Here is an 18,439-nt window from a genome sequence, read left to right as displayed (position 1 = left end):
TTCACACTTCCCTATCTTGGTCCATTCCTATCACATGACACTGAAACTGTAATTATATGATTATTTTGGTGAATTTTTGTTTCCCCCCCCCCCCCCCCCGCTGGACTAATTACATCAATAAGGCCAGGAGCTTGGTTTTCTTTGGTTCATGGTTGTATTTCCATATTTGTTCAATATTTGTTTTGTTTCATCAATAAATGAGAATCATAGAATGCCAGAACTTGAACTAGATATAGCTTGAAGGTTACCTAAGTCATAGATAGGTAAAATGTCACAATCTGACATTTGGAATCAGAGTCTAAAAAGAACTCCAGTTATTTTTAAACTGATTTTATATCGTTTTAGCTGGGCTGTCAGAAGATCCTTTGGGTAACCTTTAAAACTAAGTTCTCAAAGTACCTGTATGAAGCCCTGAATTAATAATGATAGCTATGGGATGGGCCCACATGAACCTAATAATAATTTTTGCTTCAAGGGAAGAAGATTGAATGATTGGGAGTCAGGGCTGGGAAGGAGACTTGACTGCCTGCCCTTTTGTATACCTTCTTAACTTAAAGCGATGTGAATATATTACCTACTTGAAAATAAATAAATGACACAAAAGAGTGCATACGCTATGATTCTATTTATTTGAAATTCTACGAAAAAAATCGTAACTGGTTGCCTCTGGCAGGAAATTGACTGGGAAGGTGTATGAGAGAAATTTCTGGGTCATAAAACCCTCCCGCACTTGAACTAGGCTGGGACCTGGGACCTGGGACCTGGGACCCTTTACTGAAGTGCTTGTACCTGTACAAATGTTTCCTTGAGCAACAGAATACAAAGAAACTATAAGGGACTAAAAATAACTGTGCAGTTGGGGCAGTTATGAACAATAAGATACAAAAAGGCCACAAATGAACTGCTGTTTCTAAGATGCCAGGAGCAAAACAGGGTACTACGCAGGACCCCTGCACATAGCACCACCAAGAGGGTGGACAGACCCCCTAAGCTATGCCTCCTGCCCAAGGGAACCAGCTTGCCCCCTGACCCCTAGGAGTGAGTAAGAGCACCTGTTACTTGTTTTTGCTCTCTCATGCTGCACCAGGAGCCCCAATAACTTGCCTGAATTTCTTGTCTGGCCTCTTATCAATTTCTATTGATTAGAGAGTCCAAGTACTCAAATCAGTAGCACACTATTGGTGGGAATGTAAATTGGTGCAGCCACTATGGAAAATCGTATGGAGATTCCTCAAAAAATTGAAAATAGAACTACATACAATCTAGCAATTTCACTTCTGGGTATTTATCTGAAGAAAATGAAAACACTAATTTTAAAAGATATGTGCAGGTTCTCTCTGCCTGTACGGCGGCGGAGGTTCGGACGGTCCCGGGCCCGTGGCCGCCTGGCCTTCGACGGCTGGGGCGCAGGGCAGGAGCGCGCGGCCGCCCTGAGTCTAGTGAGGCTGGCGCCGCGGCCGGGCCGGGTCCGAGGCTCCCGGTCCCTGAACGCGTGGAGGGCAGCGGCCTGGTCTGGCCTCCGCCACGTTGTCGGTGAAAGATGGATGCTTGAAGCATAGACTGCTGCTAGCTGACTACTTACTATCTGGGAGCACAAAGATGACCTAAGGATGTCCTAGGTGAGGAACTTGACAACTTGATCTTCAGGAGTTGCTTAGAGTATTCAAAATTTCCAGGATTGCTAAAAAAAATACTGCTTTTGGATAGTCCATAAATGTACATCTAAAACAGTGGGGCTATAAATAAAATAATTTAATGTGCTTCTTGGAAAAAAAAAAAATATATGTGCAGGGAATTCCCTGGAGGTCCAGTGGTTAGGACTCTGTGCTTCCACTGCAGGGGGCACGGGTTTGATCCCTGGTCGGGGAACTAACATCCTACAAGCCTTGCAGCACGGCCAAAAAAAAAAAAAGGTAAAAAAGATATGTGTATCACTGCAGGATTATTTACAATAGCCAAGATACGGAAGCAACCTAAGAGTCCATCAGAAGATGAATGGATAAAGATACGGTGTATATATACACAATGGAATGTTAGACATAAAAAAGAATGAAATCTTGCCATTTGCAACAACATGGAAGTAACTAGAGGGTATGTATGCTAAGTAAAATAAGTCAGGCAGAGAAAAACAAATATCATATGTTTTCTCTTACATGTGGACTCTGAAAAACAAAACAAACAAATAACATAACAAAATAGAAACAGACTCAGACACAGAGAACAAACTGGTGGTCACCAAGGGGGAAGAGGATTGGGTGAAATAGGTTAAGGGGATTAAGAGGTACAAATGTCCAGTTATAAAATAGATAAGTCATGGGAATGTAATGTAGAGAATATAGTCAATAATGTTGTGATAACTTTGGTGACAGACTGTAACTAGACTTATCGTGGTGATCATTTCATAACATATAAAAATATCAAATCGCTATGCTGTATACCTGAAACTAATATAATACCCTGAGTCAATTATACTTCAGTTTAAAACGAATAAGCTTACACACGGTTGAGCACTCTCTGTGTGTGAGTATTGGCTAAGGGCTATACATACTTTATTTCTTTTAATCCTCATACTATCCTCATGAGGCAGATATCATTATAACCCCCTTGCATATGAGAAAACCGACACTTAGTAAATACCATGTAACTTGCCCCTATTTATACAAATGGAAAATGGTGGGGCAGGGCTTTGAAACCAGTCCATCTAATGTCAGAAGTGGTTTATATTACTTACCCACTAGATCAAGAGCTTTGCAATGATTGAAATCATATTTTGTCTTAGACTATTCAGTTGCCCCAGCACTTTGCATAGTAGCTGTTCAATGTATTTTGAATGAATGATAAAGAACAAGCTTGGTTGTTGATTTTATTGGTACAAATTACACATTTTTAATTGGTACAAATTGTACATATATATATAAAATATTCTAAATAATCCAAATAATCAGTACCATTGTGCTAAGTGCCTGAGATGTACTATCTCTAATGAGGTCATGGGCCTGAGGAGAGAAGCTTCTACCATTAGCTCTGACCTTCCAATTTATTTGATGAAAGAGTTTACACCTTAATTTTTTACTGAAAAATTAAAATTAATTTTTTTATTTTTAATAAATAAAATTTGTATAAATAAATAATAAAATTAACATTAAAGCTAATTCTAACTAGAGAAATAGCTAATTCTCACCTCTCCCAAGTGCTTGAGCACTTGCGTAAGTGAAATCCCACTATGTGAATTCCACACCAACACCGCCTCTGCTCCAGCTTTCTGCCCTCGGCTGTTCACACTCTGAAACTAGAGTAGAAGATAGAGGAAGTATGGGGGCAGTGGGCAGGGGCACCCTCCTCAGAGACAGTTGAGTATGAGGCAAATTCAGTTAGCAATTCAAGATTCCTTATGTTCTAATACCACACACCCTTATCATTGATTTGTTTCACTGTCCAGGAGGGGAACAGGAGGGTCTGAGCTCTAATCCCCTCTAAACCGGGCAAGGGTTAAGTATCCGAACCCAGCGCTCTCAACTGCCAAAAGTGTTTTATAAGTCAGCCATGTGAGCCTCATTGCTCACAGAAAGGAAAGGCAAGGGAGGCATTCCCCTGAGAGGCAGAAACTACCCAGAGTACAGAAAAGGAACTCACCAGTGGAGTCAAACTCACTGCCCGCTCTCACTTTGAGCAGCTGGCATCTGGAGCTTCCAGAGAGAACCAGGGCATCTCGGTTACATTCTAGGATTGCACTGTCCAATACATCAGCCACTGGCCACATGTGACTATTTACATTTAAACTTAAATTAAAATTTCAGTTTCTCAGTCGCACTCACACCTTTCAAGTGCTTAATAATAGCCACATGTGGCTGCTTGTTACTAGGGCAGCACACATAGACCATTTCCATCCATCAGAAAGTTCTCTTGGCAGAACTATTCTAGAAAAAGAAGAAACAACACTCCATTGTGACCTCCAGCTAATATTCAAATATTTTTTGCTTTGAAAACTGAAGGCTCACGATGAAATAGTGAAAGCCTATTTCACTCAGCTCAATGCTTTCCACAGCACAAATCCAAAAGGCACTCAAGCGCAAAAACTGTGGCCTCTCCTTGTACCGAGTTTATAAGAATGGCTTTAACCTCACCACTTCACCTCCACTGCATTCTATTGTTTGCAAGACACATTATCTTAGGAAAGAACATTGTTTGTTAAGAGGAACACAACTCTATTGCCATCTCTTGGTGCTTGTGCACAGGTAGGGACAATATCTGCCACAGTTGTGGTAAAGAACCTGCTCTCGGGCTCTAGAGGTTGGACATCATTTCTACGTGTGATATCAGACATTCACATTACCAACCCAACAACAGCTTTTGAAATTGTGCCACCAAAATGGGACATCGATAGAGTGCTTATTTCCACCTCACCCACCAAAGGAGAAGTCTATTCTTTTCTTGACTGTCTGAAATATCTGTTTTACTGCAAGACAAAATTTAGTGCAACTATAGTAGCAATTCTAATCTATCCAATTATCTGGGAACTAGTAACCTCCAAATTAATGCATGTGACTAGATTGTGACCTAAAATTTCAAGTGTGCTTGCCAGAAGTGTGTTTAACCTCACTGAGCTCCAATCTTCTCGTCTATAAACTGGAGATAATAAAAGTATCTATGTAAGTGTTGAATTAAATGAAATAATATATGCAAGGCACAGAATAAGCATTCAACGAATGGTAATTGCTATTATCCAAAGCCACAAAGCACCAACATGCAAAAAATTTTAAATAGATTTTAAACAGACTCTTAAGTACAAAAATCCTGACTCTACCACCTGCTTATTGTTTGGCCTTTGACCTCTGTAAGCTTCAGTTTCTTCATCAGACAAATAAGGATAAGACTTGCCAACAATAGATGTGTTATTTCATGTGAAAATTCTCTAATAACAGTAAAGTACAAACTTTAGCTAATGTTAATTAGTACTCTGTCCCCACCTCTACCAAAAAGGAAATTAGGAAACTACAATAGGAAGGTGTTACTTTATGGTAAAATTAATTTAGCTTTTATTATGGCCTGTGCTCCTAAACAGGACTGGGAAGCAACCACTGCTGAAGTCATCACTGAAAGGCCATACAACCATCAACATTAGGACCAAATGCTGGTAACCAGCATTTTCCTCAGCTAATCTTTTTCTCAAGGTGAGAAATTTGAAACCCATACAGACACATTGTCTCCTCTGAGAAAGCACATTCAAAAAAGATAACCAGCAGCCAATTACAGCAAGGAGAGAAATGGTATTGAATTACAAAAGGCACTTACTAAAATAATCTTTCTTACAGGTGTGGAATTAAACCTAACACTTCGTAAATTTTTGTTCCTCGCTCAAATGGCCGCAATACAATGAGATAACATTCTCAAAATAAAACTGAAATGTTAACAGCTGTCCCTGTGATTTGAAGATTAAGGAAGGTATATTAACCCTGACTCAGCAACAAAATATCTTCTGTACAGTAACTACATTTTTATAAGTTTTAATATAAAATCAAACATTGTTTTAGACATTTACCTGTTTCCTATTAGGGTTTCTAAAGGCAGAAGTCATTTTGGTGGTAACCATGATAAGCAAAGACAGGGAGACTGGGGATTTGAATTGAATTTATAGCTGACTCATAGGGAGTGTTTACAAGACATTGCCACTGGGATCCACCCATTTAACACCCTTTCAGTTCCACCCTATACAGTTGCTAGGTAGTATCCTTAGGGGAAGCTGAGAATGTGGAGGACTAGGAATGCAATAAACAAAGGTTTCTGGGCATGAGTGCTAATTGATTTTGTTTTTCTTCCACCTTTCCTTCTTTTCTTCCTCCATCCCTCCCTTTTCTTTTTTTCACTTTCCTTCCTTCAATGATTTGTCTCAGAATGACAATTGTATACTAATTGTTACTGTGTTTGGGGTGCTGAGTCTGAGGCATTGGTTAGAAGCTTCTATATATTAGGTGGTTTCAGCACTTGAATTTGACATTAGACAAAATTACTAACTTGGTAGAACTTACCCTTTTGGGTTTTTTTTAACTCTTTAACTGAGGTTTTGGAATACTGCAGGCTTTTGTGTTCTATTAATGGGTATTGCATTTGTGTTATTCAGGACTATTAACTGAGAGTTTCTATGAAATACAAAGGCAAGTGATACACCTTGTGAGAGATATCTAAATGGAGATATTCCATTCTCCATGAGCTGGGCTATGGAAGTACTTTTTATCTATCATCTCATTTAATCTTCACCATAACCCTATTATTATCCTCATTTACAAGTGAACCCAAGCAAATCACTAAGAATGCTTCATTTATTTATTCATTCAATCATTCATTCATAAACGTATTAAGGACATACAATTGTGTCAGGCACTTTCCTAAGAGGAAGGATAATAACTAACATTCTTAGCTCCTACAACATGTCAGCAATAATATAATGTGCTTCCAAATGAGGCAGCCATCATTAGAACCATTTAAAAGGAGGAAGCTATAGCTGGTCCAAAGTCACAGGGACAGAAAAATGAAAAGCAAAAATACAAGCATAATTCTGTCTTCACTACAAAACCTGTGTCATCTGGAGTTACAAAATGTAGTACCTGTGTTCAGACTTTAGTTTAAGAACGTATGGTCTGGAGTAGAAGACAGACATGTGAACAAATAAATGGACAATACTGATATGTTCTATTACATGGAGATATAGTATGGCGGGAACATACGGTATGGGGGTTACCTAACCTGGCCAGGGAGTTGTACTATTTTTACTTGTCCGCATCCCTTTCCACCTCCTATGAACAAGTATAGGCACCTGACTCAACCTAAACCAATCACGTTACCTTAACCCTCTGACCATAGTAACTGGGTCAAGGAGGTAAGCCTGGGAGAGTCCTGACTGAGAATTTTTCAAACCACAGCTGCAAAAGCAAAGTCCCTTTGCCCTCTCATTATGAAGCTCTAGGGATTTGAGCCCAGAGATCCTGGCTATTCTCAGAAAACTAAAAATGAAATGGAGAGCATCCTGAAGACATACAATCCTTGGTTCCAGTCAATCCTGCCTTTCCTAAGCCTCTGTTGCTCTGATTTTTCTTTTTCTTTTTTTTTTTTTTGAATTTTTGAATTTTATTTTATTTATTTTTTTATACAGCAGGTTCTTATTAGTCATCCATTTCATACACATCAGTGTATACATGTCAATCCCAATCGCCCAATTCATCACACCACCACCCCCACCCCCCCCGTGGCTTTCCCCCCTTGGTATCTATACGTTTGTTCTCTACATCTGTGTCTCAATTTCTGCCCTGCAAACCAGTTCATCTATACCATTTTCCTAAGTTCCACATATATGCATTAATATAAGATATTTGTTTTTCTCTTTCTGACTTACTTCACTCTGTATGACAGTCTCTAGATCCATCCACGTCTCACAAATGACCCAATTTCGTTCCTTTTTATGGCTGAGTAATATTCCATTGTATATATGTACCACTTCTTCTTTATCCATTCATCTGTCGATGGGCATTTAGGTTGCTTCCACAACGTGGCTATTGTAAACAGTGCTGCAATGAACATTGGGGTGCATGTGTCTTTTTGAATTATGGTTTTCTCTGGGTATATGCCTAGTAGTGGGATTGCTGGATCATATGGTAAATCTATTTTGAGTTTTTTAAGGAAACTGCATACTGTTCTCCATAGTGGCTGTATCAATTTACATTCCCACCAACAGTGCAAGAGGGTTCCCTTTTCTCCACACCCTCTCCAGCATTTGTTTGTAGATTTTCTGATGATGCCCATTCTAATTGGTGTGAGGTGATCCCTCACTGTAGTTTTGATTTGCATTTCTCTAATAATTAGTGATGTTGAGCAGCTTTTCATATGCTTCTTGGCCATCTGTATGTCTTCTTTGGAGAAATGTCTATTTAGGTCTTCTGCCCATTTTTGGATTGGGTTGTTTGTTTTTTGAATATTGAGCTGCATGAGCTGTTTATATATTTTGGAGATTAATCCTTTGTCCGTTGATTCGTTTGCAAATATTTTCTCCCATTTTGAGGGTTGTTTTTTCGTCTTGTTTATGGTTTCCTTTGCTGTGCAAAAGCTTTTAAGTTACATTAGGTCCCATTTGTTTATTTTTGTTTTTATTTCCATTACTCTAGGAGGTGGATCAAAAAAGATCTTGCTGTGATTTATGTCAAAGAGTGTTCTTCCTATGTTTTCCTCTAAGAGTTTTATAGTGTCCGGTCTTACATTTACGTCTCGAATCCATTTTGAGTTTATTTTTGTGTATGGTGTTAGGGAGTGTTCTAACTTCATTCTTTTACATGTAGCTGTTCAGTTTTCCCAGCACCACTTATTGAAGAGACTGTCTTTTCTGCATTGTATATCCTTGCCTCCTTTGTCATAGATTAGTTGACCATAAGTGCATGGGTTTATCTCTGGGCTTTCCATCCTATTCCATTGATCTATATTTCTGTTGTTGTGCAAGTACCATATTGTCTAGATTACTGTAGCTTTGTAGTATAGTCTGAAGTCAGGGAGTCTGATTCCTCCAGCTCCGTGTTTTTCCCACAAGACCGCTTTGGCTATTCGGGGTCTTTTGTGCCTCCATACAAATTTTAAGATTTTTTGTTCTAGTTCTGTTAAAAATGCCATTGGTAAATTGATAGGGATTGCATTGAATCTATAGATTGCTTTACAGATAGTAAAGCAATATTGATTTTTCCAATCCAAGAACATGGTATATCTCTCCATCTGTTGGTATCATCTTTAATTTCTTTCATCAGTGTCTTATAGTTTTCTGCATATAGGTCTTTTGTCTCCCTAGGTAGGTTTATTCCTAGGTATTTTATTCTTTTTGTTGCAGTGATAAATGGGAGTGTGTCCTTAATTTCACTTTCAGATTTTTCATCATTAGTGTATAGGAATGCAAGAGATTTCTGTGCATTAATTTTGTATCCTGCAACTTTACCAAATTCATTGATTAGCTCTAGTAGTTTTCTGGTAGCATCTTTAGGATTCTCTATGTATAGTATCATGTCATCTGCAAACAGTGACAGTTTTACTTCTTCTTTTCCAATTTGTATTCATTTTATTTCTTTTTCTTCTCTGATTGCCATGGCTAGGACTTCCAAAACTATGTTGAATAATAGTGGTGAGAGTGGGCATCCTTGTCTTGTTCCTGATCTTAGTGGAAATGGTTTCAGTTTTTCACCATTGAGAATGATGTTTGCTGTGGGTTTGTCATATATGGCCTTTATTATGTTGAGGTACGTTCCCTCTATGCCCACTTTCTGGAGAGTTTTTATCATAAATGGGTGTTGAATTTTGTCAAAAGCTTTTTCTGCATCTATTGAGATGATCATATGGTTTCTGTTCTTCGATTTGTTAATATGGTGTATCACATTGATTGATTTGCATATATTGAAGAATCCTTACATCCCTGGGATAAATCCCACCTGATCGTGGCGTATGATCATTTTAATGTGTTGTTGGATTCTGTTTGCTAGTATCTTGTTAGGGATTTTTACATCTATATTCATCAGTGATACTGGTCTCTAATTTTCTTTTTTTGTAGTATCTTTGTCTGGTTTTGGTATCAGGGTGATGGTGGCCTCATAGAATGAGTTTGGGAGTGTTCCTCCCTCTGCAATTTTTTGGAAGAGTTTGAGAAGGATAGGTGTTAGCTCTTCTCTAAATGTTTGATAGAATTCACCTGTGAAGCCATCTGGTCCTGGACTTTTGTTTGTTGGAAGATTTTAAATCACAGTTTCAATTTCATTACTTGTGATTGGTCTGTTCATATTTTCTGTTTCTTCCTGGTTCAGTCTTGGAAGGTTATACTTTTCTAAGAATTTGTCCATTTCTTCCAGGTTGTCCGTTTTATTGGCATAGAGTTGCTTGTAGTAGTCTCTTAGGATGCTTTGTATTTCTGCAGTGTCTGTTGTAACTTCTCCTTTTTCATTTCTAATTTTATTGATTTGGGTCCTCTCCCTCTTTTTCTTGATGAGTCTGGCTAATGGTTTATCAATTTTGTTTATCTTCTCAAAGAACCAGCTTTTAGTTTTATTGATCTTTGCTATTGTTTTCTTTGTTTCTATTTCATTATTTCTGCTCTGATCTTTATGATTTCTTTCCTTCTGCTAACTTTAGGTTTTGTTTGCTCTTCTTTCTCTAGTTCCTTTAGGTGTAAGGTTAGATTCTTTATTTGAGATTTTTCTTGTTTCTTGAGGTGAGATTGAATTGCTATAAACTTCCCTCTTAGAACTGCTTTTGCTGCATCCCATAGGTTTTGGATCATCGTGTTTTCATTGTCATTTGTCTCTAGGTAGTTTTTGATTTCCTTTTTGATTTCTTCAGTGATCTCTTGGTTATTTAGTAACGTATTGTTTAGCCTCCATGTGTTTGTGTTTTTTACTTTTTTTCCCTGTAACTGATTTCTAATCTCATAGCATTGTGGTCAGAAAAGATGCTTGATTTGATTTCAATTTTCTTAAATTTACTGAGGCTTGATTTGTGACCCAAGATGTGATCTATCCTGGAGAATGTTCCATGCGCACTTGAGAAGAACGTGTAATCTGCTGTTTTTGGATGGAATGTCCTGTAAATATCAATTAAATCTATCTGGTCTATTGTGTCATTTAAAGCTTGTGTTCCCTTATTAATTTTCTATTTCGATGATCTGTCCATTGGTATAAGTGAGGTGTTAAAGTCCCCCACTATTATTGTGTTACTGTCAATTTTGTCTTTTATAACTGTTAGCAGTTGCCTTATGTATTGAGGTGCTCCTATGTTGGGTGCATATATATTTGTAATTGTTGTATCTTCTTCTTGGATTCATCCCTTGATCAATATGTAGTGTCCCTCCTTGTCTCTTGTAACATTCTTTATTTTAAAGTCTATTTTATCTGATATGAATATTGCTACTCCAGCTTTCTTTTGATTTCCATTTGCATGGAATATCTTTTTCCATCCCCTGACTCTCAGTCTGTATGTGTCCCTAGGTCTGAAGTGGGTCTCTTGTAGACAGCATATATATGGGTCTTGTTTTTGTATCTGTTCAACAAGCCTGTGTATTTTGGTTGGAGCATTTAATCCATTCACGTTTAAGGTAATTATCGATATGTATGTTCCTATGACCATTTTCTTAATTGTTTTGGGTTTGTTTTTGTAGGTCCTTTTCTTCTCTTGTGTTTCCCACTTAGAGAAGTTCCTTTAGCATTTGCTGTAGACCTGGTTTGGTGGTGCTGAATTCTCTTAGCTTTTGCTTGTCTGTAAGACTTTTGATTTCTCCATCGAATCTGAATGAGATCCTTGCCGGGTAGAGCAATCTTGGTTGTACGTTCTTCCCTTTCATCACTTTAAATATATCATGCCACTCCCTTCTGGCTTGTAGAGTTTCTGCTGAGAAATTAGCTGTTAACCTTATGGGAGTTCCCTTGTATGTTATTTGTCATTTTTCCCTTGTTGCTTTCAATAATTTTTCTTTGTTTTTAATTTTTGCCAATTTGATTACTATGTGTCTCGGCATGTTTTTCCTTGGGTTTATCCTGTATGGGACTCTGTGTGCTTCCTGGACTTGGGTGGCTATTTCCTTTCCCATGTTAGGGAAGTTTTTGACTATAATCTCTTCAAATATTTTCTCGGGTCCTTTCTCTCTCTCTTCTCCTTCTGGGACCCCTATAATGTGAATGTTCTTGTGTTTAATGTTGTCCCAGAGGTCTCTTAGGCTGTCTTCATTTCTTTTCATTCTTTTTTCTTTATTCTGTTCCGCAGCAGTGAATTCCACTATTCTGTCTTCCAGGTCACTTATCTGTTCTTCTGCCTCAGTTATTCTGCTATTGATTCCTTCTAGTGTATTTTTCATTTCAGTTATTGTATTGTTCATCTCTGTTTGTTTGTTCTTTAATTCTTCTAGATCTTTGCTTAACACTTCTTGCATCTTCTCGATCTTTGCCTCCATTCTTTTTCCGAGGTCCTGGATCATCTTTACTATCATTATTCTGAATTCTTTTTCTGGAAGGTTGCCTATCTCCACTTCATTTAGTTGTTTTTCTGGGGTTTTATCTTGTTCCTTCATCTGTACATAGCCCTCTGCCTTTTCATCATGTCTATCTTTCTGTGAATGTGGTTTTTGTTCCACAGGCTGCAGGATTGTAGTTCTTCTTTCTTCTGCTCTCTGCCCTCTGGTGGATGAGGCTATCTAAGAGGCTTGTGCAAGTTTCCTGATGGGAGGGACTGGTGGTGGGTAGAGCTGGCTGTTGCTCTGGTGAGCAGAGCTCAGTAAAACTTTAATCTGCTTGTCTGCTGATGGGTGGGGCTGGGTTCCCTCCCTGTTGGTTGTTTGGCCTGAGGCGACCCAACACTGGAGCCTACCCGGGCTCTTTGGTGGGGCTAATGGCAGACTCTGGGAGGTCTCATGCCAAGGAATACTTCCCAGAACTTCTGCTGCCAGTGTCCTTGTCCTCATGGTGAGACACAGCCACCCCCTGCCTCTGCAGGAGACCCTCCAACACTAGCAGGTAGGTCTGGTTCAATCTCTATGGGGTCACTGCTCCTTCCTCTGGGTCCCAATGTGCATACTACTTTGTGTGTGCCCTCCAAGAGTGGAGTCTCTGTTTCCCCCAGTCCTGTCGAAGTCCTGCAATCAAATCCCACTAGCCTTCAAAGTCTGATTCTCTAGGAATTCCTCCTCCCATTGCCGGACCCCCAGGTTCGGAGGCCTGACGTGGGGCTCAGAACCTTCACTCCAGTGGGTGTACTTCTGTGGTATAAGTGTTCTCCAGTTCGTGAGTCTCCCACCCAGCAGTTATGGGATTTGATTTTATTGTAATTGCACCCCTCCTACCATCTCATTGTGGCTTCTTCTTTGTCTTTGGATGTGAGGTATCTTTTTTGGTGAGTTCCAATGTCTTTCTGTCAATGATTGTCACTCTGATTTTTCTTTAATGCTGTGACCTCACCAAGAACCTCCAAGTGACTCATTCATCATCAAGTATTTTCTGAACATTTACATATATATACTGCTTATATATAATATACTACTTATTATACCAGGTTATTATTCTAGGCACTCTTCTAGGTACTGGGGATAGATACACGTGGTAGCCATCCTCTAATTTGGCCCCCAGTGATCCTTGCTGCCTGTTCTTCATGTCCTTGTATAGTCCCTCCCACATTGAGTAAGGGCTGGACTGTGTGACCTACAAAATACAGCAAAAACGATAGCGTATAACCTCTGAGACTAAGTCATTAGGACACTGTAGTTTTTCCCTGTTCTCTTAGATTGCATGCTTTGGGGGAAGCCAGCTGCTATGTGTGAGCAGCTCTATTAAGAACAAATATAGGATTTCCCTCGTGGTCCAGTGGGTAAGACTCTGTGCTCCCATTGCAGGGGGCCCAGGTTCGATCCCTGGTGGGGGAGCTAGATCCCACATGCATGCCGCAACTAAGACCCAGATCAGCCAAAATAAATAAATAAATAAATATTTTTTTTAAATGGGGAAATGTTTATGACATTGGATTTGTTAAATACGGCACCAAAAACACAGGCAACAAAAGAAAAAATACATAAGTTGGATTTCATCAAAATTAAAAATGTGTCTGGACTTCCCTACTGGCACAGTGGTTAGGAGTCTGCCTGCCAATGCAGGGGACACGGGTTCAAGCCCTGGTCCGAGAGGATTCCACATGCCACAGAGCAGGTGGGCCCGTGTGCCACAACTGCTGAGCCTGCGCTCTGGAGTCCGTGAGCCACAACTACTGAGGCCCGTGCACCTAGAGCCCATGGTCTTCAACAAGAGAAGCCACCGCAGTGAGAAGCACGTGCACCACAAGGAAGAGTAGCCCCTGCTCACTGCAACTGGAGAAAAGTCCACGCACAGCAACGAAGACCCAATGCAGCCAAAAATAAATAAATAAATCAATGTATTTTAAAAAATGTGTCTGCATCAAAGGACACTATCAAAAGAGTTAAAAAATAACTCATGGAATGGGAGAAAATATTTTCAAATCATGTATTTGATAAGGAATAATATCTAAACTATATAAAGAACTGCTACAATTTAACAACAAAAAACAAATGAGCCAATTAAAAAATGGGAAAAGAACTTGATCAGACATTTCACGAAAAAAGATATACAATAGCACACGAAAGGATGTATAATATTATTAGTCATTAGGAAAACACAGATGAAAACCACAATGAAATACCACTTCACACTTGCTATGATGGCTATCAAGAAAAAAACAGGAAATTACAAATGTTGCTGAGGACATTGGAGAAATTGGAACCCTTATACATTGCTGATGGAAATGTAAACTGATGCAGCCACTGTGGAAAACAGTTGGCAGTTCCTCAGAAAGTTAAATAGAATCACCATATGACCCTGCAATTCTACATCAAGCTATTTAAAGAAATTCAAAACAGGAATTCAAACATATACACCAATGTTCATAGCAGCACTATCTATAATAGCCAAAAAGGGAAACATCCCAAGTGTCTATCAACAAATGAATGGATAAACTATATATGGTATATCCATACAATGGAATATTATTCAGCTGTAAAAGGAAATGAAGTTCTGATACATACTACAAGATGGATAAAGCTTGAAAATATTATGCTAAGTAAAATAAGCCAAATACAAAAAGAACAAATATTGTTTGATTCCACTTGTATGAGGTATCTAGGTACTCACAGAGACAGAAAGTAGAATAGAGGTTACTAGTGTCCAGGGGAGGGGGACATGGGGAGTTAGTGCTAAATGAGTACAGAGTTTCTTTATTTTTTTAAAAATGATGTACACATACTTCCTTTCTTTCTTTTTTTGATTTAATTTTATTTATTTATTTACTTATTTAGCTGCATTGGGTCTTCTTTGCTGTGCGCGGGCTTCCTCTAGTTGTGGTGAGCGGGGGCTGCTCTTTGTTGTGGTGCATGGGCTTCTCATTGCAGTGGCTTCTCTTGTTGCAGAGCACGGGCTCTAGGCATGCGGGCTTCAGTAGTTGTGGCATACAGGCCGTAGAGTGCGCGGGCTTCAGTAGTTGCGGCACGTGGGCTCAGTAGTTGCGGCACGCAGGCTCTAGAGTGCACGGGCTTCAGTAGTTGTGGCGTGCGGGCTCAGTAGTTGTGGCGCACAGACTTAGTTCCTCTGTAGGATGTTGGGATCTTCCCCGACCAGGGTTCAAACCCGTGTCCCCTTCATTGGCAGGTGGATTCTTAACCACTGTGCCACCAGGGAAGTCCCAGGTACACAGTTTCTGATTGGGGTGATGAAAATGTTTTGAAACTACATACATAGTGGTGATGGTTATACAATATTGTGAATGTACTTAATGCCACTGAATTACAGATCTAAGAACAATTAAAATAGTAAACTTCATGGTATGTATAGTTTTCCACAATAGAAAAAGAAAAGAAAGCCTCCTAAGAATGAGAAAGAGAATCTTGATTTGACTTAGTTGAAATAATAAATTGAACACATAAATAACCACCCCCCAAAATATATAGTATATGAGATGGTGTAAGTATATGGAGAAAACAAGCAGAAGTGAAGAAGGAGTGTGGGGGAGGGTTATTACAATTTTAAATAGAATAGTCAAGGAAGACCTCAAAAATAAGGTGGTAAGAGAGCAAGAGGTCTGGCAAAGAGCATTTCAGGCAGAGAGAAAAGCAAGTACAAAGGCTCCGAGGCAGGAATGTGCCTGGTATATCCAAGGAACAGCAAGGAGGCTGTGGTGTAGTTAGGAAGGCAAGAGCAATATAGAAGATGCTAGGATATGAAATCAGAGAGAAAATGGAACCAGAATACATAGGGGACCCTGCCATCTTTAGGACTTTGGCTTTTACTCTAAGTGGGATGGATAAGCAGAGTGACATGATCTGATCCATGTTTTAGGTTTAAAAGCATCAGCTGGCTTCTGTGCAGTGAATTGACTCTAAGGAAGGGTAGAAATGGGGAGACGAGTCAGAAGCTATTGAGAAAAGTGACTGCTTGGACCAGAGTAGGAAGTGCAAGAAGGTGAGGAGTGATCAACGTGGATGTATTTTCAGTCAACGTGATTTGTCTTCAGATTGGCTATGGGATAAAAGAGAGAGGAATCAAAGATGACTCCAAGATTTGGGGGCCGGGCAACAGAGGGATGGAGTTGCCATTTACAAAACAGGGAAGACTGAAGGAGGAGCAGGGTGAGCGGTGGTGGGGAACAAGTTAGAGTCTGGTTTTTGTCATGTGCAGTCAAGAGTCCTGACTAATACTGAGGTAGTTCAAAAAGTTTCCACAAAGTAAGTGATATTTGAGGCAGATCTTAGTGAACAAAAGTTCTGTTCTGTTAGGTAACTGAAGAGGGTGTAGATGTATTTAGTCAATGCTTATTGAATTCACTTTCTTTGGAATCTCATCTATTGGGCTGTATTCTATATGTGCATATTATTGTATATGCTGTATCATCAGGCTTTTGCTGAGTTATGCAGTAACAAAAACCTCCAAATCTTGAGTAACAAAAGTCCCCCAAATTTTGGCAGCTTACACCAACAGAGATTTATTTTCCACTTACGTTTCCTTCCATGGCAGGCTCTGCTCCACACCAGCTTCATTTTATCTTTTAATGGTGACATGTAATACTTGGAGAATTGTTGTATGGCATCACTATGTTCACTCATTCATTCAATCAGCAAATGTTTATTCAACACCTGTTTCATGCCAGGCAAGGTTAAGTACTAGGAATATGATAATGAACAAAATAGACAAAACCCCTGATATTTTGGAACACATATTGAAAATGAGCAATTAAACAGGTACGAAATAACTATAATAATAAATATTGTATTCACAAATAAAAGCTGTAAAAGCTGTAAGTACCTCATTTAAATTAGACCAATATAAAAATAATTAGAACTGGGAATACCCCAGTGATCCAGTGGTTAGGACTCCATGCTTTCACTGCCCAGGGCCAGGGTTCAATCCCTGGTCAGGGAACTAAGATCCCACAAGCTGTGCGGGCAAAAAAAAAATTTATTTTAATTTTAAAGATAATAATAAAAATAAAAATTAAAATCTATTCAATTTGTAAACTTTACTTATTTATTGTTGCTCAGAAAGCTGAAAGTGGTTTCCCTGCTCCAATACTACTCATTCTGTAAAAACTGGGGAGGATGAAAAAGAACATTTTATCTTTGTTTGTAGTTAAGTATAAGTTATGGGCAACACAATTTACTAGTCTTGGATCCTAACTTGTGCTCATTTCAGCATTTAAGATTTTTTTCTTTTATTGAAATATAGTTGATTTGCAATATTGTGTTAGTTTCAGGTATACAGCAAAGTGATTCAATTATATATACATATTTTTTTCCGATTGCTTTACATTATAGGTTATTACAAGATGTTGGCTATAGTTCCCTGTGCTACACAATAAATCCTTATTTACTGTTGCTTATCTATTTTATGTATAATAGTTTGTATTTGTTAATCCCATATTCCTAATTTATCCCTCTCGCCCTGCCTTTCCCCTTTGGTAAACATAAGTTTGTTTTCTGTGTCTGTGAGTCTGTTTCTGTTTCATATATAGATTCATTTGTATTATTTTTTAGATTCCACATATGTGATGTCATATAACATTTATCTTTCTCTGTCTGACTTACTTCACTTAGTACGGTATTCTCTAGGTCCATCCATGTTGCTGCAAATGGCAATATTTCTTTTTTTTATAGCTGAGTTCAACTTTTAAGACTTTAATCTCTTGATGTAGACATGAAACAATGGTACAGAATTCTATTTTCTCCATCATATCAGCTTTTAAAGGGCTTAACTCCTGTTTAGTTATGATCCATAAAGTTTTTGTAATAATTAAGTATACTTAAGTATAAGAAAGGCAAAACTGTAGCTTTGTGAGTCTCAAATAACATCTAATTCAAGTCACAATTAACATCCAGCAATAAGAAAAACACAACGTAATTCACTTCTATTGTATATTTTGCCTGAATGACAATCAGGTCTGATTTATCACCATCTATATGTAGCCAAGAAATTATCAATCATTTGTAAAACTATCACCTATGACTCCATGAGCTCTATCCACTTATTTTTTTTTAATATAACTATTCACTCTAGATTTTTATCTTAGATCTTCCCAAATCTATACCACAAGGAAAACTCCTAATCTATCCAAAGCTGAAAACATTGTAGTGAAACAGAATAGTGTCAAAGAAAATATCTCAGTAGCAGCCAGAGAGAAATGAATGGCAATTAGATAAACAGCAAATTTAAAAGCAAATAATTTAGAAGACAGAGAAATGAGGTCATTAAAAATGCTAAGAGAAAATAATTGTTAATGAAGAATTGTGCACCCATTCAAGAAGAATGGTGAAATGAAGATCTTTTTGGATAAATAGGAACTGAGAATGTTTACCATAAGAGACTTGCACTAACAGAATTTTGAAAGGGAA

General features: G+C 38.5%; 1 protein-coding gene across 1 annotated transcript in view; it reads left to right on the top strand.

Moving 5' to 3' along the window:
* The first annotated feature begins 1,322 nt into the window (after window positions 1-1,322).
* Window positions 1,323-18,439, top strand: part of RPL5 (ribosomal protein L5) — a 49,653-nt gene continuing 32,536 nt past the window's right edge. Inside the window, exon 1 of the mRNA XM_061183908.1 lies at window positions 1,323-1,533. Coding sequence (XP_061039891.1) covers window positions 1,323-1,533 — 211 coding nt within the window. The remainder of the gene's footprint in view (window positions 1,534-18,439) is intronic.

This window comes from Eubalaena glacialis, chromosome 3 (assembly GCF_028564815.1).
Source record: "Eubalaena glacialis isolate mEubGla1 chromosome 3, mEubGla1.1.hap2.+ XY, whole genome shotgun sequence".
NCBI classification, from domain to species: Eukaryota; Metazoa; Chordata; class Mammalia; order Artiodactyla; family Balaenidae; genus Eubalaena; species Eubalaena glacialis.
This window is presented reverse-complemented; position numbering and strand designations above follow the sequence as displayed.